This window comes from Phaethon lepturus, unplaced genomic scaffold, assembly GCF_000687285.1.
Source record: "Phaethon lepturus isolate BGI_N335 unplaced genomic scaffold, ASM68728v1 scaffold4078, whole genome shotgun sequence".
In the NCBI taxonomy this organism is placed as follows: Eukaryota; Metazoa; Chordata; class Aves; order Phaethontiformes; family Phaethontidae; genus Phaethon; species Phaethon lepturus.
Genome location: NW_010555340.1, coordinates 36,267 through 58,872, shown reverse-complemented (window position 1 = coordinate 58,872; position 22,606 = coordinate 36,267). Strand labels below are relative to the sequence as shown.

The 22,606-nt window shown below is 45.0% G+C and overlaps 1 protein-coding gene across 3 annotated transcripts in view; it reads left to right on the top strand.

Moving 5' to 3' along the window:
• The first annotated feature begins 396 nt into the window (after positions 1-396).
• ESRRB (estrogen-related receptor beta) overlaps positions 397-22,606 on the top strand; it is a 46,523-nt gene continuing 24,313 nt past the window's right edge. Inside the window, exons 1-4 of one of the 3 annotated variants that reach the window (XM_010292115.1) lie at positions 397-410; positions 5,909-5,950; positions 6,036-6,445; positions 17,672-17,788. In XM_010292115.1, the coding sequence (XP_010290417.1) occupies positions 6,049-6,445; positions 17,672-17,788 (514 nt within the window). In that variant the 5' untranslated portion in view covers positions 397-410; positions 5,909-5,950; positions 6,036-6,048. Of the gene's footprint in view, positions 411-5,908; positions 5,951-6,035; positions 6,446-17,671; positions 17,789-22,606 lie in introns of those variants that run through there. The other 2 variants (XM_010292116.1, XM_010292114.1) reach the window with 2 other exon arrangements.

Genomic DNA, 22,606 nt, shown 5'->3' with positions numbered 1-22,606 from the left:
CTTTCCCTCAGCTGATAACTAGTTAGTCCCTCAGCTAGTCCTACAGTTATATTTCAGCATTCAATTTAATGACAATTTCAGTCTTACTGTTGGAAATCTCCAATGTGTTGGGTGGTGAGTGTGTGATTTTACAGAAAATACTCGTGTGTTGTGGTTTAGCCCCAGATGGCAACTAAGCACCACGCAGCCACTTGCTCACTCCCCACTTCCCCAGTGGGATGGGGGAGAGAATTGGGTAAAAAAACTCATGGGTTGAGATAAAAACAGTTTAATAGGACAGAAAGAGAGAAGGAAACAACGATAACAACAATAATAATACCGACAAAGGAATGTACAAGAACAAGTGATGCCCAATACAGCAGTTGCTCACCACCCAGTGATCGATAGTGCGTCCCCGAGCAGCGATTCCTGCCCCCCTAGTACATAACTCCAGTTTATGTACTGCGCATGATGTTATATGGTATGGAATATCTCTTTAGTCAGCCTGGGTCAGCTGTCCTGGCTGTGTCCCCTCCCAGCTTCCTGTGCACCTCCAGCCTTCTTGCTGGCAGGCCAGCACGAGAAGCTGGTCTGCCCTTGACTACTTAGCAACAACTCAAAACATCAGCATGTTATCAACATTTTCTCATCCCAAATCCAAAACATAGCCTCACACTAGCTTCCGTGAAGAAAACCAACTCTATCCTGGCTGAAACCAGGACATGGTGAAGGGACCACCCTACGTGGCAGAACTTCTGATGCCCATTCCTTACCTTCCTCCAGGAAACTGGAGTATAACACTGAGCTATCCTTGCCTTTCCTGTTGAAGATCACATAATGAGGATCAGCCACTAGAGAAGCTCAATAGTGTTGCCTTTAAACTTTCCTTAATCCAGTTTGGAATAGGGAGTGCTGCATGGAGAAGATACAGGGTCAAATACTTGGCACTCTTTTGTCTCAAGTTTGCCTCGGCACTTAGATGTTCAGGTGGAATTAAGTTACTGAATTGTGAATACCTTTAGCTGATAGAGAATTCTGCTGGTGGGGAAAAGTTACCTTCTGTTACAAAGCCGGATACTGTTCTGGCTGTCTTGCTAAGCAGGTGTGAGTGGTTTTGAGTGTTTTCTCTTGAGGCAGGTGAAGGTTTGTAGATAAAGAGTACTGTTCCTGAATTCCTGTAATTTTCATATCCAGAAGTGGGTAAAGAGGTGAACATAGCTACATATTACTATTTCTGGTAAAAATAACCTCAAAGGATGTGCAACAAAATAGCCCTATCTGCATGGTTTCTAAATTTATAATCTTTGAGGTTTAAAAGAAAAAAAAATTGGGGGCAATGTTTACTGCCTTGATTTTTAGAACACTAACCTTTTGTCTCTTTCTGGTCCTGTCCATCTAGCATTCTTTCCCTCTCTTATTATTGCTTTTGTTCTCGAAAGAGCATTAAACTCATAAGCAGTCCAGCCATTACAGAGAAATAGCAAAAGATGAAAGGCTAGAGAAGAATTGGAGAAACTTGTAACATTAACCCAACATCACTGCCTAAGGGAGTTAACACTAATGGATAAAAACCTAAAGCGCAATCTTGACTTGGCCTAAACCTGCATATGTACATCCAGAATCACTGAGATTGGAGCATGCTTGTCCAAGGGTAGTTACACTGACGTAAAGGCTAACAACATTGTTAGTGATAAACAGCAGTTTATAAAACAGGAGTACAGCAGACAGTAACCTTTCTTGATGCAATTAGATAATTAGTGGGAGAAAGGAATGCAGTGGATAGACTGTCTCAGGACCATGCATGGGCTTTTGACACAAAGCTGTGCAAGGTCTTATTAGGGAAATTAGATCAAATTGGTTTGATACAAATCCTGTGAAATGAATCATGGATTAGCTGACAGAGTGTAAACCGAAGGGTTAGAGACATTCTTTATCCTTCTTCAAAGGTGGTGTCCAAAAGGCCGGTGTATTTGTTTTAAATATTCATTAGTGACCTGGAGGAAAATGTAAAAGGAATAGTTCTCAAATTTATAGTTGACACAATTGAAAGATACTAGAAAAAATCAGAGTAGAAAAAAGAAGAGCTAGGCTGAAAAAATGAGCATTATTAACATGCTTTGGTAAAACAAGTGGCAATTAGCAGTGTATGTTTTAAAGATGATACTGGATCTACTTTGGAACATGGAGAATCTCCAAATTTCATGTTGTGCAGAGCACAGTGGCAAAAGCAGCTTATGTTCAGAGAGATCCCAATGAGACAGTAGCTATCAAATGATGTGAGCTGATGTGCAACCTAATGTCTGGCAAAGCTACTGCTTAGTTGGTCCATATGTCTGCCCGACTGTGTGCTTTCCAGAGTGACTCTCCCCTGTAATGCTGTGGCATCTCACTGTGCAATTTGGGGCATCTTGCTGCAAGAGAGACCCAGGCAAGTTGGAACAAACCCAGAGAAGGGCCACAAAGATGCTAAAGGGATTAGAGGGAATGACCTATGATGAGGAAAGGTGAAAAGAACGAAATGTTTAGAACCTCTAAGCCTGTTACATGGGCACAGAAATAGTAACGGAGTTTCCTGTGCCAGCACGGAGGAGAGTTGGATCAAGTCTCTCTCCTTTTACATTCCTATTAAGGTAACTAGAGCTGAGCAAAATGGCTGTTCATCACTTTGAACTCTTTGCAAAAAAACATTAGCTGTTCTTCTTGAAGTTCAGGATGTTGTATTTCATTGCCAGGGAACACTCTGAGTCTTTTTAAAAATCACCACAGGATCTCCATGAGCCTTGCAGAAAGTCAGAGCTGGTGAGACTTAATTCAGTGTGTGCCACCCAGCCATAATCAACTATGCAAGTTGTTCCAGAGGCCAGAGAAGAAAAACACAAGCTCTGGAATGGCTGGGGTCACTTTAGCTATGATCTTTGATCTGTCTTGGTGTTAAGGACTTTTGCCTCTAAAGCATGCATTCATATCTAACCAGAACGTGCTATGTATTACTGTCTCCTGGAGGGGAACAGGAATGTCCTCAGCTGAAAGTATGTAGGGGCTTTGTTGCTATCCTTGATTCACCATCAGACAGTCACTGTTTGGCTGCCTTGGCGGGGCAAGCTCCTTAATTGAGATTGTGAGTTGAGAAGTGAGTTTGTCCTAGGAGACTGATCTTCCCCTCTTTTTTTCTTTTTTTTTTTTTTTCAGTGGAGAGAAATACCTCAGTGGGTTCTCTTGAGGACCTCTGTGAATTTGGGCTTTTTAAGAGACAGAAGCTGGGATTTGAACTGTGCTGACTCAATCTGATAGTACAGCTCACCTCCTTGTCATGCCTTTTTCATCATGTTGTCCTCTGTCTGTCCTTAACATTACAACTCCAACTCCTTTTACTGTGGAGTTCCTCAGTGCAGAACAGTATTTAATGGTAGTTTTGCCTTCCATTTTGACCCTAATCTCATGTTACTGTGACCAATGGTCTTCAGGTTTTTACTACAAACACACTTTCCAGGCAATGAAAGATTCCAGAATCTGGTGAGCACAGCAGCTTTCAGCTTTGCTGTGAGATGCTAAGATCTGGTCTCAGCTAGCAAAGCTTCATCTTCCTCCACACAGTCAGCTGGCATTGCACCAGGAGATCTGCAGTCTGTCTAGGTGCCCTGTGGGATTAAAGATGAATGCACCTGCAGCAATTATTCCTGTAACTGCTCCATGGCCTCTAGTCCAGTGTGACCCTCTGGTCAAAGCATGGGCATTCATCAACTCATGACACTGTCTCTGAGAGGGACCAAACTCTGAATCACCCTCAAGTAACACCAGGCAAAGAAGCCAAGGAACGTGAGATGCCTGCCTGTACTCTCAAGGTCAACAGTGTTGCCAAATAAAAAACTTGGCTGATCGATCCCAGAGATAGGACATGAGGTCAAACATCGAGGATGAAACAGAGAAGGAAAAATTAGGAGATACTTGGGTCAAATGAGATCATAAAGATGCAGGGCTGTGAAGTTGCTGCATATCAAAATGTGTGCATTGATATCAACAGACATACAAATGTTATATATATACGTGTGCACTCCAGCCATGCTGTATCACAGAATGTTTTTGTCCTGTCCCCTGACAGGTTTGACCTCTTGGCAGAAGGAGTTGCCACAAATACCAGGTAAATAGGCTGAAACTGAAATAGAAATAGAAATTACCCACATGACCATGGTATGGTAACTTTAAACCATCAGAGCTTCCAAGAAGAAAAGTCAAGCATGTCCAGTCAGTCAGATTTTTTTGGACATATCATCAGGAAAATGCATATATTTAGGTTTTCTTGAAAAGCCTTTGACAAATTATCTTACTGAAAGGAAAGTTTAACCTCTCAGGTTAATACTCTTATCAATTAAAAAGTGTATGAGACAGAAAAGAAAGGGTAGACATACCCTACCTAGAAAAGAAAAATAAGTAAACTTCCAGCATGATAAAGGTTAAGAAGAATCACCTAAAAAGGTCAGTGTTGTGATGTTTGATCCATGTGTTAATGATCTCGGAAGTGAGTGAACAATGAGACTCTGCAGATGACATCGAATTATCAAGGAAGACTGACGAACTCCAGAGGATCCTAATAAAGCTGTGTACATGGACAGCACAGGAGTAGATGAAATACACTGTTGACTACTGCAAAACATTGCACACAAAAAGACAATAATTTTATTTTTCATGCACCTTAATGGATTCTAAATTAACTGTAGCGACTTAGGAAAAGATCTGAGGATTGCACTAAGTAACTTGCTGATAGTCTCTGTTGAAGAAATGGTAACAATTTAGATTTTAATTTAAGAGAAAAAAGCAAACAATGTAAGGAGTTATATAATAGATAGTCTGAAAATAACATTGAAAATGTGGTAACGTCAATAGGTAATTGATGGCGTGCCTTTGTCTTGACTGCTGTCCAGACCTTCAGCTGGAGAAGTGATGGAGCAGTGCCAGTTTCATGCTGCTGAGGAGCTGGCTCATTGAACTCTGTTCTGGACTGAACAGAAATAGCCAGACTAGAGGAAGTTCAGAGATGGATGATGAAGCAGATAAGAGGTCTGCAAAAACTTCTGCGTGAAGAACAATTATATAGATAATAAAGAGCTGAATGAGGAGAACATGGCAAAAGTACATTTCCTGAGGAGAGTCAGGAGACATTCAGGGACCCTGAAAGGCTGCAAATACAGTATGGGCAAATACAAGTGGAATTTTTTGTTTGTTCATACACTGCACAAGTAATCCCTGGAACTCAATGCCATAAGATACCATAAAAATTAGCAATGTTCTAAAAAAAGACTAAATATTTATATAAGGAGTAAGACTATCTGTGACTACAGTAAATAATAAGAGCTTGCAAAGGAAGATGCAGTCCTTTCCATATACTTAAGAGCATAACCCTCTCGCTAAGAAGTAGGAGTTTGAGAGAAGTGTCTTTATGCAAAAGCCTTATACTAGTAAATAGAAGAAAGATTAAGATTTAAGATTAAGCTGGAGGAAACTTTTGATCAGATGATTTTCCTACAGTTTCTAGGCTCCCCTTTTAGTGATGTTAGTGAAGCGGTGAGGAAGGAATCCAGCATGAAAATTAATCAAAGACTTCTGTATTGCAAATGAAAATCCAATCTGAGCAGGTCCTTCCTGCAGGGTCTGCTAGTGAACTTTTTGCTTAGAGCCAAGGCAGTGCATCCTGAACTAACCAAAAGTCTTTTTCACCTGGCCTGCCATAGACAGGTTCATTTCTTTCTGCTATCCCAGGGGTATATTGTGCCTTATCGGCACTGATGCCCCTTCCCAGCACTGCAGCCAGTGAACAGCCTGAAATTGTGGTCTACATGAATAACCTTGACTTTATTCTTGTGGGGAGTAGGCATGCTGCTCTTAGGGAGTTGTACTGATATTCCTGAAGGAGAAGTTTGGGGTGGAGGGGGAGTGGGGGTGTTGAACTGCCTGAGCCAACTGGAGTTGGAGTGCGGTGGGAAAAGGAGGGCTCTCTTTTGACCAACCTGGAGCTGGGTTTGGCCAGGAGGCCGCTGAGTGCCTTTGCTCTCTCCCTGCAGGCTGCTCAGCAGAATGGCCACAGAGGAGCGGCACCTCTCCTCCAGCTGTGGGTCCTTCATCAAGACTGAGCCCTCCAGCCCATCTTCTGGCATCGACGCCATCAGCCACCACAGCCCGAGTGGCTCCTCTGACGCTAGTGGTGGCTACGGCATTGCCATGGGTGGCCACCCCAATGGCCTAGACTCACCACCCATGTTCAATGGCACAGGGATTGGCGGTGGGTCCTGCCGTAAGCGTTATGACGACTGCACCAGCGCCATCATGGAAGACTCGCCCACCAAGTGCGAGTACATGCTCAATGCAATCCCCAAGCGGCTGTGCCTGGTGTGTGGGGACATTGCTTCTGGGTACCACTACGGCGTGGCTTCCTGTGAGGCGTGCAAAGCCTTCTTCAAGAGGACTATTCAAGGTACGGTGGGAAGGGAGGGAAACCGAGACGTTCACTCCATAGCAAAAAAGGGAGGCAGCCCCAAACATTGCTGAGACTGCAGTGTTTCCATGTCATATAAAAGGGGGCAAGGGAGGGTGAATGTAATGCACCTAACCCTCCATCCTTTTGTATGCCTTCTCTCTCCTCCTGCCCAGCTGTGGTCCTTCCAAATCAGCCTTAACATGTAGGCTTTGTGGTGGTAGGAACCTTTGCCAAGTTACTAGGCTGACTGGCTACAAGATCGGAGTATCTGGCCTAGTGGATCTTCCTGCCTCTGCTAGTGGCACTGATACCCTGATAATGTGGCTGCTAGTGGAGTGAGGCCTGAAAAGGAAACACTTTGCTCTCTAAAGGTGGTTTTAAGGCCCATTTGAAGAGTGGATGCCCCTGCCTAGAGATGGCATCTCTTTAGAGATGTCTGCACCTTGAGGTGAAAGCTCCAGCATTACAGGAGTAGAGAGGTTCTCACTCTGTCCTACCAGTCTTAATTTGTTGCCATGGCTCCATACAGACCTCACCAAAAGGCTGGGCAGGGCACTTGGATGAGAGTCAGTCCTGTGTTTTCCTCTTTTCCAGCTTCACCAACTCTTTTCATTGAGATGCAACTTCTCTGAAGATAAAAAATTTAGGCACTGAAGGAGATAGAGATACCCAGTCTTTGTCAGTCTTACTAAGGATGAGAAATTCCTTAGGTGGTTTTGAACACCTCAGCGCTTGTACGTGTAGATGAATTGCAGAGCATTGCTCCTGCATGTACAATTCACATATGAGGTGTATGGCTGTGTTCTGACTACCAAAGGTATGCTGCAAATGTGCACACGCGCAGGTACAACAGTATAACTAAAAGTGGGAGTGCATCCAGGCAAGCTCCAATATCCATGGATGCTTGGGTGCACTTACGCAACCAGGCCCCACGTAAGCAAACATGCCTGGATGTACAGATACCCCTTTTATTTCTTAAACTCTCTAAATGGGAAAAGAACAGGAACATTCACCTTCCAATGGAAAGAGTTTACCCAACCATGGTGGGTTGACGGGAGGCAGATGTATAGTGAGCAAGCAGCTGTGTGTGTAACTTGGCTGTTGGCTGAGATCAATCTGCCACACCAATGCTTCCTTGTCTCCTGTGAAATGAAAGAAAAGCACATGTGGGGAGAGCACTCATTTTATTGTTGTTCATTGAATGGGCCTGATTACACTCTGTCACTGGGCATGTTCAGCTCTGGAGTAGACAGAGCAGTATGGGGTGCAGTTCAGCCCAGGCCTCTGCAGAATTCACTATTTCTACCTTAATTTGTTAGATTCTAGATGTCTCTCCTTACTATTATCCAGCTGTGGAAATAATCACTCTGTATGGTCCTGCTGACTCTTTGTCTTTTATTATGCTATGTGGAAAGCATGTCCATCTCTAGGACATTGGCCTGTTCCCTGGCAGGGTTTCTGTGGTTTGTCATTGCTGAATCTCCTGTGATAGAATGTGAACATTTACTTGCACTTCTGACTGTGAGCCCTGACTCTGTCGCTCCCCCGGCATTTGGACTCATTCCCAGTGTTTCTTTTCGGCACATTCAGGTGCTGAAGGAGGGACAGGGTAGTACTCTAAAGCAAAGCCCTAGGGGCTCCTTATATATGAAGAAACAGAAAAACTAACCCCAGAAGGGAGAAATACTGGAGCATCTCTGTGGCAGAGAGGAGAGGCCTGACCTGGAGAGAGAGAAAAAGACCTAGGAACATTTGAAGAGTTTTCAGAGAAAATCAAAAGAAAATTATGCAGGACGGCAGTAACTAGAGCCTGTATCAGCCTGGGTGATATGTCAGCTGAAATCCCAGGAAGGGATAGTGCTTCCTTCCAACCCACTTTCCCCAGCACAGCCATATTCTCCCCGTGGTTCCCTAACTGATTGCCTATTAATGTGTAACAGATGGGGGAAAGGAATAAGTGGAGATTTCTCTCACCCTGTCATCAGCTTGGGCTGGTGACTGAGGTACCAAAACGCTTTTATTTCCAAGAGTGGGAGAGTTGAGTGTGCTGCGCTCAAGGGTGAGCAATTTCAGCTGTGGAGCTGAAGGCTGAGCCTAGGGGAGTGGGCAGCAAATAGGGATGTAGGGTTTGGCTGAGTCAAGAAAATGCACCATTCCCAGGGCTCCGCTGCAGTGCATGCGATATCCAAGCCACAGCCCTGGGTATGCAGAGGAAAAGGGTTTAAGGTTCACATAAAAGAGACAGCAAGTGGCAAAACCTAATGACTATTATGAGAGTACTTAATCTGGTGGCCCTACATTTGGTAACTTTATTAAGTAATAGGTGTGCATGCTGCTATAAAATGGCTCTAAATGTGTCCTGGATGATTAAACTCCTGCAGCCCTATCTAGATACCCCTAATCATGAAGCAGAGCTTCATGCTAAGTCCCCCCTCCAACTACTGCCCTCCCCTTCTACAAATGACCCCAGTGTGCCTATTGGGGTTTTTAGCTGCATTAACTCATGTAATACCTGCATGTCTTGAGGCAGAAGGATCTTGCAATAGCCTCTTCGCTCCCCCTTGCTGCTGCCACAGCAGTTGGAAGAACGGGCACCCAAGATGCAGACCTTCTTTGCGCCTGACAATTCTGCAACTCACTTTCCTCCTTAGCCAGGTGAGGCCAGGCTGTCCTGGACAGTATGAGGGCTGTTGCTTTTCAAGTGATGGAGAGAAGATAGGCTGAAAGTCAGCATGGACATGTCTGGTTATCTCCGAGGTCACTACTATAGCTATGTGGGTGTTTTCCATCAGTAGGATTTTTCCAAAGAAAAGCAGAATTTTTACCAAGTCGGATTTCCCCAAGGAAAATTTTGATGATAGGAGAAAAGAAGTCACGAAAATTCAAACCACTGATTCTCTTTATTGGAGAGAATAAATTCTCTAATTGGAGTGGTTGGTTTTGCTGAACTAAGCCAGCATCACACAATACATCCTAACCTGTCCCACAGGTTATGGCAGGGTCACACCTGTGACCTCTCTCATGTTGTGTTACATGGCCCAAGGGAAGGATCAAGGCCTGGAAACCTGTGTCTCATTTCCACTTTGCAGCACTGGCAATGCTTGAGATGGAAAGGCAAAAACCTGAGACAAGATGACAGTGCACGCCACTGGGCTACAGGCTTTTCTGTCTGAACATGTTATTTTGAACACTAGGGCTGGAATTCCCACCCTTTGAGGCAGAGTCAGAAACTCTGAACTGACCTGAAGCATTTTCAGTCAGCTAGACTATCTGACAAAGTTTTAATCCTATTTCTCTATTGTTGTATTGCTTTGTGGGAAATGTGCTTTGGGTCCCCATTATATTCTAGTGGCAGTCTGCATTTACCTCCATGATGCAAGTGTCCTCCATAAAAAATGTGCCATGGGCATCACCTGACTTTGTGAATATTGCAGAAGGTGCAGTCTAGCAAAGATAGTATCAGGCATGTTGAAGTGTGTTGCTACTGGTGATTAAGAAAGATCTGATATGAAACCAAGAATTTCATATTAGTTGAATGTAATAGAATGGGTCTGTTACATGAAAGAGAATGTGTTTTGGATGTTTCTGAATTAAAACTTAGGTTTTCCATGGAATAGAAATTTTAACTAATCGTTTTATCCAAATTTAGGACAAAGGCAAATGCTGGATTTCTTATGGCATAGAAAATCCTAATCTAGCTCTACTCTATTCCTTCTTTTAATAGTTTGTTCAGTAGATGGAGCATTATATATCAATCAAATATATTGTCATTATCTTTTGTTCATCAGTCGTTACAACTGGTAGGTAGTTTTGCCTGTTCCAAATATTAACTAATAGTGCTATATAACCATATGAGCCTTTTATTATTCAACATATTCATAACTATGACTACCCTTCATCTATTTTTCATCTTGAAATAGTGAAAAATAAGGCTATTTCTAAAATCACCCATTAATATAAAAGCTTAAAGCTCAGCAAAATACATCTGCATTAAGATTTCCCTCTCTGATCTTTGTGAATCATCTCATTGTGTGCTTGGAACTCATACCCGTAAGGTGATACGACAGGACTTGCAAGGAGTGATACTGGGGAGAACTGGTTATTGGAGAGTCAGAGAGAAGAGACACGTTTACCATCATCTTCTGAATTAGGCACGTTATCACAGAATCACTGAATCACTAAGGTTGGAAAGGACCTTCAAGATCATCAAGTCCAACCATTAACCCAACGCCAATGTGCCCCCTAAACCATGTCCCCAAGTGCCACATCCACACATTTTTTGAACACTTCCAGAGATGGCGACTCCACCACCTCTCTGGTCAACCTGTTCCAATGCCTGACCACCCTCTTGGTGAAGAAATTTTTCCTAATATCCAATTTAAACCTCCCCTGGCACAACTTGAGGCCATTTCCTTTCGTCCTATCACTAGTTACTTGGGAGAAGAGACCAACACCCTCGTCGCCACAACCCCCTTTCAAGTAGTTGTAGAGAGCGATAAGGTCTCCTCTCAGCCTCCTCTTCTCCAGACTCAACAACCCCAGTTCCCTCAGCCGCTCCCCATAAGACTTGTGCTCCAGACCCCTCACCAGCTTCGTTGCCCTTCTCTGGACACGCTCCAGCACCTCAGCATCATTCATGTAATGAGGGGCCCAAAACTGAACACAGTATTTGAGGTGCGGCCTCACCAGTGCCGAGTACAGGGGCACGATCACTTCCCTACTCCTGCTGGCCACACTATTTCTGATACAGGCCAGGACGCTGTTGGCCTTCTCGGCCACCTGAACACACTGACAGCTCATGCTCAGCCAGCTGTCAACCAGCAAAGTTACGTATCGGGCAAAGTCCCTGCATCTGTGGATTCCCTGCTTGAGCCTTTCAAGCTTCAAATTCAGTGAGTTTAGCAATACAACTGCTGTGCTGGGATGCCCTTACACAATAAGGGGCTTAAAATGTGGATAATGCAGCTTAGAAGACTTGCAGGGATTTATAACAGGCTTGTTACCAAATCCTTAGTGTAGTCTTCTAGGGCTTCCTGGTTGTCATTGTGATGGTTAGAGTGACTCCTGGGAAGGGAGGAGCAGTTGAGAGAGTTTGCTTATTTTCCTGAGCAGAAGAGCATTACCACCCACAGGATCAGCAAAGGGCCTGTGAGATGCAGAAAGGAGGTTTTGTGTCCCCACAGTAGCGGCCACAGCAGCTAGGCACTGACCTATCCTGTCCTTCTCAGAAACATGCCTGCTACTTCTCAGGTGGGAGTTAACAGCCAAAAAACAGGAGATGAACCTTCAGAGTTCCCAAAACTTTTGAAGCATAACCAGGGAAAGTGCAGTATTCCCTGGATCTAGTGCCTGAGTGTTGCTTACTATTCATAGCTCTAGCACTTGGATTCAGAAAACCATCTTCAGTGTAACTCAACTCTATTAGTCTTGTGATTTTTTTTTTTTTTTTTGCCTCAGTGCATCTGTACAGAGAACTCTGTGCAGAAGGATCTTTTCTGTGGAACTTCAGTAAAGTATTTCTGTGTTAGAAACCCTCCAGACAAACTTGCTGCCAGTAGATAGCCCCAGGGCCCAAGCAGGAGGCTGGTTTGAGTGAGGTTCTGCAAAATGTCCAAGTCTTCTTCCATGGAGCAGGAGCCAGGTTTGCCACCCTGAGGATGCCAGCAGTGCTGGTGTTACAACTGAAGTGTAACAGGAGTCCTGAAGCCTTGGTCCTCACATTTCTGTTTTTCTTACTGTATAAGTTGCATGAAGTAAAATTTTTGTTATTCCAAGCAGTAGGGCTTATCTAATCTGCTTTTCCAAAGTCTAATTTTCCTGCAACTGATAAACACATGTACTAGGATGGGGAGTTTTCTGGTTTTGTTTTTGGTAGGGGTTTTTTGGATTGGTTTGTTGATTCCGCACCACCTCCACCCCACCCCCCCCCGCCAAAATAGGAGCATCTACTGATGCTTGTATATACTCGGGTACTTAGATCAGGGACATGTCCCTGGAAGCATAGGACAGCCCTACTGAAAATCAGGTCACTTATTCAAGTGCCTAAATACAGAGTTACAGGTCCAATATTTGAATGCCTTTCTTTGAAAACTGTGACTTAAAAAATAACCCCTCTTACCTCACATAGATCATTGGAGAGATTTTCTTCTGATTTTCACAAAGTACTTCCCCTCCCACCAGGACTCAGGTTATGGTGCCTCAGTTAGAAGGACCAATTTAAGCGGAAGGTTATAGAGAATTCACTCCATGCACATTATCAGTGTTCCCTGTCCTGGTGCAGGAGGTTGGACTGGTGCTTGCTGCGGTCAGAGGAACTGCTGGACTGGCACTGCACTCACCGAGGGCCTTTTTACACTTTTCAGGTCCCTTTTCACTAAGACACCCAAATGATCGGTTTACCTTCAGAATCAGAGATAAAAAAGATTCAGGACAAAAACTTGTGAGTTCTGAAATGAAACTGTCATCAGAGCTAGTGGTTTATTGAAAAGTCAGATTGCTTCCTCCTGCAGACTGTCCCAGTCATGCAGACTAGCTGTACCATCGAGACATTATACTGCCTGCCAGATGGGACCTTCCTAAGGCTATGGTATTTTGCAAGCAGTTCTTGTAAAACAAACAAACAAACCAAAAAACACCCAACCAGACAACCAAAAAAAAAAAACCAAAACCCAACCATAGGGACAGTGTAACAATTGTTACGAAAATTGGGATAAAAGGAAACAAGTGCATGAGCTGAGCACCTATGAGATGGATTTCCCTGGGAATTCATGCTCTTAGCCCTCTGGCCCCAGGGAACCGGTAGCACCACACCATTGGTCACAACTGCAGCATGCAGTGTCAAATCACTTGGGTGAAATACATGACTTGAATGAATGGAATTTAGAACTTAATAGCAGATATGCCTGAATCTGGGTTTTTCCCTGAAATTCAGGAAAAGCTGCAGTCATCTGGCCCTCTAAGTCACCCAAAGGAAGACATGGGAGGTCTGTGTGCAGCAGTGCAGAGCAGGACAGAGTATGCAAGGAAGGGAGAGGAAAGGGAAAGAATGGTGAAAAACAATGAAAAAGAAAACAGAAAAAGAGGAGAGATGGAAGAGTTTCTTCAGAAAACAGAAGCTGAAAACGCTTTAGCTTTAAAGACTTTCTTGGCTACTTTTATCTAATCTTTCCTGAGTTTCCTTGCAGAAGGGCTTTATAGAAAGGCAGGATCAGTAAGCAGGGAGCAGCTTGTGCTCTCAGTGCTGTACTAATTCCGAGCTCAACTCCCCTGAGGAGCCCTGTCCATAACTTAAGCAGGAGCTAGGTGGGACTTGCACACCCCAAGCTCAGGGAGGCATTCTCCTCTTCCCAGTCCCTCTCCTTCCAGAGAGGTATGCGGACTATGGGGTCTCTTGAATGACCAAGCTTTGGTGTACAATTTTCAGGTCCTTCTATTCTGTGTGCACTGGAAATTATGTTCCAAACTGTTTAACAGTCAAAGGTCTAATTTTACAGAAAATAGGGTAATTTTGCAGTTCTCTAGCATAAAAATCATGATCTATCACTTTAATAGTCCTTGGCTGTTTCTTAGCATCTCTCATCTAATGGCTTTAAAGTGCAGTTAGACCTTAATGAATCAAGACTCATGATCTCCCCAGAAGGTAAGTTTGGTGCTCGTTTCATTTTGCAGACGAGCAAACTAGGACACAGAAAGGAAGTGATTTGCCCTCCAAGGCCATATATGAAGGCTTAGAACAAATCCAAACTCTGATCTGGTCACCCACCACTTGGTTTTTTTGAAGCCATTTTTTAGGTACACCTTGTGCCGTGGCATCGATGAGGTCCTAGCAGTTTTTTCAGACCAAATGTAAATATGGTCTAAGTCAAGGAAATCTCTTCCAATGAGCAACAGTTCAAAGCAAGGCCATTTTCCATGTCTTTTCTCATTTTCCCATTATCTGTCTTTTCCTTCTGGGTCACATAATCTACAGTTCATAACACGCAGAGACTTGACTCAAATTTTATGCTTGCATACAGGTTTGTCCATGCGCACCCGTGTGTGCTGATGCTCTTCTGCAGGGCCTTGCAGCACCCCCAGCTGCTGCAGTGAAGGGGAAGCTTTCTCCAAGCCCCCTGAGCAGGCAGCTGGGCTGGTGGTGTGACCACCAGCCACTGGAGGCTGCTGGAATTTCGATGAGTTAATCTCATCACTTTATCACAGGGCACTTACAGAAATTACAGGGAGCTGTGAGCAGCTCACTGTGCTGGCAGCCAGCCCCAGGACCCATAAAAGAAATTGAGACACGCACACACACACAAAAAAAAAGTCAGAGAACTTTATTAAAGTTTTGGAGACGATAGTTTTTCTTGGATGAGTTCTGCTTGGGTAATTCTGATTGTGCCTTCCCTAGTGATGTCCCCGTTTCCTGCAATAATAGCTGGTGTTTTCCCCCAGCTGTAGCTTTCAATCCATGGAGTGCAGAGCATGTTTTGGGGCCTGATATAAAACTCCACTTACTTTGGCAGCATTGTCTTGTGTGAAGAGGGTACAATGGGCCTCACCTCTAGCATTTGCTCCTGTAGAGAGGTCCATAAAACGCAGCTACTGGTGCTTTCTTCCTTTAGACTGGGCACTGTGTGTGGAAGGGGCACATGAGCCTGTGTTCAATGTGAAGGCAATAAGCATGTTCAACGGGACATCCCACCAGTGCTGGGTGTATTTTTTCACCTGTGCTTACCAGCAAACCATATGGCTGCTGCACTACATGGTAGCCACTGCTTTGCTCTCCAGGAAGGGGAGCTTGCCCAGTCCCCACCCTGCTCTGGCTCTGCTCCTTTAACAGTCAGTATAGACTCCCCAGTCAGTATACTCTCCCCAGTATAGAAGTGCCTTTGAGAACTGCTTATTCAAGTGTACATATGGTCTGTGTACGGTAACCAGTTCCTACACCTACACTGACACTATCACATTTAGTTGTGGTGTAGGTTTTGTAGACCATTTCCAGTACTTTCTGGTCAAGGGGTCCATGGGCTGGAGGCATGGGGAAGCTGGGGGATCTGCTTGACACAGTGTAGAGGGACCTTGAGCTGCCAGATGAGGGCTGTCACTGCCTCCCGTCGCTATAAGGGCTCAGGGCCCTTGGTGTCGTGTCTCTGTATCAGAGTGCAAATTTTTGGCCTTGGGACCACAAAACATGAAATCTTACATCTCTCCAGAACTCTGGTCCTGGCTTTGGTGAGAAAGGTGGGCATTGAAACTCAAGCAAAACCTTCCAAAGTGAGACTGTGTTTGAGTTTTATCCCAGGTTTGTTCCTGGGATACTCTGTTCCTTCTTGTGTGGGGCACAACAACTATCTGATCATGAGGTCAGGGCCTCCATACTCATGGGTCTGTAATGTGCTGGAGCTCTGTGTCTAGAGAAGGATTTTGTTTATTACCTTGAGATCAAGCCTGAATCTCAATTTCCAGCTCTCTGAGAACCTTGATACATTGCTGACTATTGAAATTCAGGTGCTGCACAATGACAAAATACAGTCTGGATGGAAGCAACTTGTGCAGCACACTCTGCTCCTGCAGACAAACTGCATTTTAGGGGCAGATGAGCAATGGTGAGGAATAGGGTCACTGGGCTGGAGCTTAAGAGCAAGTTGCAAGTCTTGTGACAAAACAAGAGGCAAGAGGTAGAAAGTTTATAACTAGCAGGCAGATCACCTTTAGGCTTTGGAGGTTGTGTGTTCCTGGGGTTTCACCCAGCATGGGCCAAGCATAGTGAGATAAATCAAATGTCGCTTTCTTCCTTTTGCACTGTGCTCTCTCTTTCCACTCAGATTCCCAATGGGCTTTCCAACTACTTAGTTAGCCCCAAGGTCTAATCACCGTCTGCCCCCGCCCCAGATTGGTATGTATCAGATTGCTGGTCTTTTTTTTAGAGGAAGGAAGGGTCTTGCACAAGAACATAAAAATCCATTACAGAAGTAGGAGCAAAAAATCAGGTCCTGTCTCAGTGCTACTAAATTGTAAGCTCTACTGTTAATCTGATGGTATATGAAGTCCATACTGTGTGTTCTCTCGGCTCTTACCTACACTCCTCCCTATAACTCTGATTGAACTCTTGAATCTCAGTTTCCTTCTCTAAAACACCAAACCAACTTTTCTATTCTTATGAACTGACTGTAGAGGTTACAAATCCTTTTCAGAGCTGCCTGATTTACCCAGTAGCTAGATTGCCTTAAACGTATTGTCGTTGTCAATGCATCACTGTCAAGCTTAGATTTCCAGTCCTGCTCCACAGCAGGCATTGAATAACCCTCTCCAGAAACATCACCTCCAAAGTGAATGGCAGGATGGCAACAGCCATTTCGGTTTGTTATCTTCTAGGACTAAATAATTGTTGCATTACACTGTGATCCAGCGTAATTCCACTTACATCCTCATATCAGATCCTCGCATCCATGTTTGAGTTATATTCTTGGCTTATGATAAAATATGATGTGACCAGAAATAAATTTGGGATGCTTCTTTCCCTGCTTTGTCTTGGCGGTGGTGTTGTGAGGTGATCATAAATGAAAGGGAATGAGGAAAGAAATGCTGATGCTCTGTGCAGAGGGATGAGAGGCAGGTGCACAAGGACTAATAAAGTAAAACTGGAAAGATTTGCATAGAGAGCCTGTGTTCATTTTACAGGGCATCTTATCCATCTTTCTCAATCCAGACCTACTGCTTCTATGCTACCTGTAGTATGCCAGCTGTCAGGGGGAAACAAAGGAGGAAATGCCATCTCTGAGCTCCTTGGTTCTCCAGCAAGCCAAGAAGGGACGGGTGACATGGAGCAAGATTGGCAGCAAAGGGAATGCTGCTAATATCTGGACCGCTCCCACTCTCAGCCCTGGACTTCAGGGAACAGGCCAGAGATGTAGCACAAGGGATGATGACGTGCCTGGAGGACACACTGTGCCTGAAAGCCCAGCATTGCAGTCAGCCCCTTGGATGGACAGATTTCTCCCAGCACTTAAAGCAGTATTGCTTTTTTCTGAAATGTGTTCTAATAAGTAGTGCTGGGCTCTCTAAGGGGCATCATCTCAGCATATGGGCTGTGGTCTCAGAGTATGTGTGTGTGCAAATGAGTGAGCAAACATACAGCATATACATACTGATGGTGATGGGAAGATCTGGGCACTACAGCCTGTCCCTGGATCAGTGGGGAGAACGTGGTTCCTGGGTGACCATCTCTGTGTTTGATTGCAGGGAATATTGAATACAGCTGCCCGGCCACCAATGAATGTGAGATCACGAAACGGAGGCGCAAGTCCTGTCAGGCCTGTCGCTTCATGAAATGCCTCAAAGTGGGGATGCTAAAAGAAGGTAAGACAGAGTCAGACTGAGAATTGTTCTCTGTCCCAATAGCACCTGGGACTCCAAACCTTGCAGGATCTCCTAAGCTAACTACATGCTTGCCCTCTCTGGCTTTCTGAAGGTATCTTTTTACAGGCTTTGTAAAAGAGTCAGGGTGGGCAGCGACCAAGAGGGCAGTCCAGAGAGGAGAGTGGTTCTAGTCAGCACCTTCATGCTAGGATATTACTGCTAGCACTTGCAAATTTCACAAATAACTGGAAACTGGCAGTGTCAGACTGTTTCCTTTCCCAAAGAAACCCCAGGCTGGAGGGTGTTGCTCTTCTTGTCCCCCAGGTCATTTTGCAGTGTTGCAGGGAGAGGCTCTTGCGTGATCATGGCAGGGTTGTCTGGGCTTCATAAGGGAAGGATGGAGTTAATGCAGAGCTATGACACAGTGTGCAACAAAGATCTGCCCATATTACCACTCAGGAGACTTTACAAAGTGGTGGATAGCACAGGTTTGTCTGGGAGCTGTGGGTCCCCTGCCCTGCATGCTCAGCCTGCGGTTGTGGTCAGCCTATTGATCTGTTCAGCGTGCTCTGAGCGGTGTTCAGCTTCCCTCTTGTGCTGCTTTTCCTCCCTCCACACCCCTTCCCCAATCCTTGTCCATTCAAGGTGAACCACAGGGAATTCAGTCGCAATTAAACACATTCTTATGGATTGACTTCAAGCTTTGTTTCCCTTGGGTCCCTCTGGGAGAGGCAGCAAGGGGAGGAGGGGGAAGGAAGGAGAAGCATTGCATATAACCCTCTGCATTGCTGTACCTGGCAGAGCATGGTCCCCTCAGCTTAACCACAAGGAATAGCAGCTGGCTGTGGTCTGTGCAGGTCCTGTATGCTGGAGCCAAGATGCCAGCATGCAGCTTGCTTCCAGGTCATACCATCATAGCAGCTGGTGATGAATTGTACAATGTCACTTGAGTGTGTATTGCTTTGCACTAGGGCACACTCATTTCTTGGGAGGCAAGCTGATGGCAGCCAGTTTTGTTAAGAATTTAGATTCGATGTTAAACCCTGTTCTGTTCTTTGATGGATGTGTAGTTTCTGTGTTAAATATCTTCCTGCTAGAGCACACTGGTTACCAAGGGGAGAGGATGCAGATTTGTGTAGTCTGGCACTGCCTGACCTACATGTAGAGGTGGTAGACTCGGAGAATCTTGATCCACTGATCCACTGCTGGGAGAGAGGCACTTTTGGACTTACAGAGGGATCACTGGAAACCTGCTTCTTTGCTTGTGGTAGTTTGGTGAGGGGATATAACCCCTTACCCACACACTAATCCACACTAGTGACACTGGCTTTAGTGGGAGTGCAGATGGGAAATGTGCTCTAGCCTGCTCACATGAATCCCATAAAACAACCTTAAAAGCCTGATGTGGCTCCAGTCACTCTGCAGAGCAGCAGCATGGGTCCAGGCTTGCTGCCTGCCTGTGTCTGTGCTGCCCTTCATCCAGGCAGTTGAGCCTCTTAGAGCTGGCAGCTGGGGGAGAAGAGTCGCAGGAGCTGGCGCTGTGTCTGACTGTGTGGCCGGGGCATCCTCTGCTTCTAATTCTGGGAGTTCAACAAAGTCTGGAGCCAGGTCCTGTGAAAGGTTTTGTGGCTTAGCCTTCAAGCTGTGTGAAAACAGTTAACTCCTTCCAGACCAGAGTTAGGCTGGAGAACAATGTAGGTTCATTCACCCCATGCTGTGCCTGAACTCCTGAACCCCATGGCAAACTGAAATTTGACTCTAAGGCTGCTTTGGGGCTGAAGTGTATTTAGTTATTCATATAGGGATTGATATGGCATCATTAACGCCACTGGAGAAGGGTGGTTTGCTATTGATGTTAGTGTATCTGTGATCCTGCCCATAATATTTAGAGCTGTGGAATATACAGTATAAAGATTTATTGACAGTAATGGAATGCAAGAACTCATTAAACTATCAAAAGGAGCAGAGGAGACTACACCAGCAATGTGAAAATAGGAGTCCTGAGTCGTAACACAGAGTAGTCAATTGATATTGGGCAGGCATCTTTTTTTCCTCTTGCTTTTGCTCAGTTTCCCAAGCTGACAAATAAGGGACATACTGCTTTGCTTTGCAAAAGGATTGTGATGACCTATTAGTTAACTTTATGTGAAGCCTGGTGGAAGCACAAAGTATTAGTATACAGAATTCAATCAATACACATCTTTAAAAGCAAAATCCAAAAAAGGAAAAAAATGGTTTTACAGTCTTTGGTCTCCACAGAGCCAAGAGTTTCTGGAGAGAACAAATCCATAATTGTTTGACTTGCTCAAAAATGCAAAATTGACAAGGGATTGTGGATTAGAAAACGTTCATTGGTCTTTTCCATCTCTGATCTGTCATCCCATTAGCTCATCCATCTCTTTTCTCTGCCAGGGCAGGAGTGTTCCCAGCTGTACATCTCTAGTAGTTTAACTGTTTTTAAAATTCCTGATGTCTTCATTTCCCCAGAGAGCCTATTCTGCAGTGTACAAGCACTCATTAGGACAAGATGTCTCTCAATACTTTAGCTATGATTTTTTTCCTTTCATTAGTTCTCCTTCCTACTTTGCCTCAGTGTACCTCTCTCTTCTTCCTTGGGTTCACCCATGGCAGAAGGTTGCTAAGCCAGTTTCTTTCTCCTGCTTGATTACCAGGAGTTTGGAGAAAAATGGTCTTGTGGTTAAAAGCTGGATCTAGAATGCAGTTCTTCTCTTGACAGGTTTCTCTTTGATGTCCTTGGCACTGGGCTGGTAACTTAGTGGGGACATTTCTGGGTAAAGAAACTGTCCTTCCTCTGAAGAAGAGTATGATATTCCATTAGTACCTAATTAAGGGTTTCATGATTCCTTCTCATTAAGGGAGGAAAGATTTTCCTGGTTATTGTCATCATACATGATGTACATACCACCTCCTGCCTGCTGGGCATGTGACATGAGCCTGTTCTTCAGGCAGAAGGCACCAGTATTCAAAGATGGCAAAAAGGGGTAACCATGACTTCAAGCTCCTGCCTTACGCTTGAAATGCTCAGCTTGATGCTGCAAAAGACACTTGGGCCTCCTCTTGGGGAGTGCATATGAGGATCACCAGGCATCTTCTCTCTTCCTTGTGGGCTGCAGCTAGATGAACAAGCTGTGAATGTAGCCCTTTAAGATCTGGGGAGCCTGCCCCTAACACAGAAGTGCAGGTTATACAGGCAGTGCCGAGTGAATGAGGATCGGGGCAGGAAGAGAGCCAATGGAGCGATCAATAAGTGTCTCAGATATCCAGGCCACTTTCTTTAAGAGAGCTCCGATCAATGCATTGCAACGAGGGAACTGCACGGACACCAGAGCTTTGCTGTCTCAGGTTCTCCTGGCGTGACGCTGCAGGGCAGGCGAGACTTGCTGGGGAAAGTGGTAGGCAGAAAGCTCTGTCCATGGAGCCCAACTGGCTCGGATGTCTGAAGCGTTGGCCTGTCTGGCTGCCTGTCTCTCACTTTCCCCTTCCATCTGGAGTGTGTCCCCAGAGAGCGTTAATTAGCCCCTCACTAGCAGGCTCAGATAGGAAGCTGCTGAATCTGGAGTCCAAGATTCCAGCGGACTCAGTGCCCCCATGGAGAGGCACCGTCCCCAGAAAACCTGCACTCTTGCTGCTTTTGGCCTTGCTGAAACACCAGCCTGCAGGCAGTGGGAGATGGGGCATCTTCACTGCTTTGTCCAGTAGAAGTGCATGCTCCCCTGCTCTGCAAAAATCAGGGAAACCTGAGCAACCGGTGATACTGCTGACTCCAAATGGAGATGATGATCTCTAAATACATGCCTGGCCAGTGGGGTTGGCCAGTGAAATAAAGCATGCCCTGCAACTTGCAGAGGAGGATCATTGTTCAGAGCTGGGCATCCCTGTCTTTCGCCACCCCATTGCCTCTCTTTGTGGGCATAAGACAGACAGTGCTGGGAGCAATGACCAAAGTGTAGCTCTAACTCTGGGCTCTACAAAGTAGATCTAGACCTCTCTGGCTCTCTAGAATGATGGATAGAGAAATCTCAGTCATTTGGCAGGTCTCTTTTAAAACCTCGATATACCTTGTCAGTTTGGGGGAGAATATATGCTTGCCATTCACGCTCTAGCCACCCATGGCCTTTCTGTTCTACAGCAATTTGTTTGTCTTCAAGAGGTAGATGTAATTTCAGATGACACATGGCTTGTGTAAGTGGGCTCAGAGGTTTGATTTTGGTCATTGGTTGGTTAAACATGACCTCCACAGCCTTGCCCTCCATACCTCTACTGCCTCTCTGAAGTCACAGTCCTGTGTGTCACCTTGCAGAATGTCACCATGATTAGGATAGTGATGTCAGTCCTTCTCTGTATGTCAGTGTGGTGGGTTGAACTTGACTGGCTATCAGGTGCCCACTGAGTTGCTCTCTCACTCCCCCTCCTCAGCAGGATAGGGGGAGAAAACATGATGAAAAAGCTCATGGGTTGAGATAACGACAGGGAGATCACTCAGCAATTACTGTCATGGGCAAAACTCAACTTGGGGAAAATTAATTTAATTTATTGCCAGTTAATAAGAGAGTAGGATATTGAGAAATAAAAACAAAACTAAAACCACCTTCCTCCCACTTGTACTTCTTCCCAGGTTCAACTCACTCATGACATCTACCTCCTACCTCCATGAGCAGTGCAAGTTGATAGGGAGTGGGGGTTTGTGGTCAGTTCATGATACTTCATCTCTGCTGCTATTTCCTTCTCACACTGTTCCTCTGCTCCAGCAAGGGGTCCCTTCCCACAGGATACTCTCTTTCATGAACTTCTCAAATG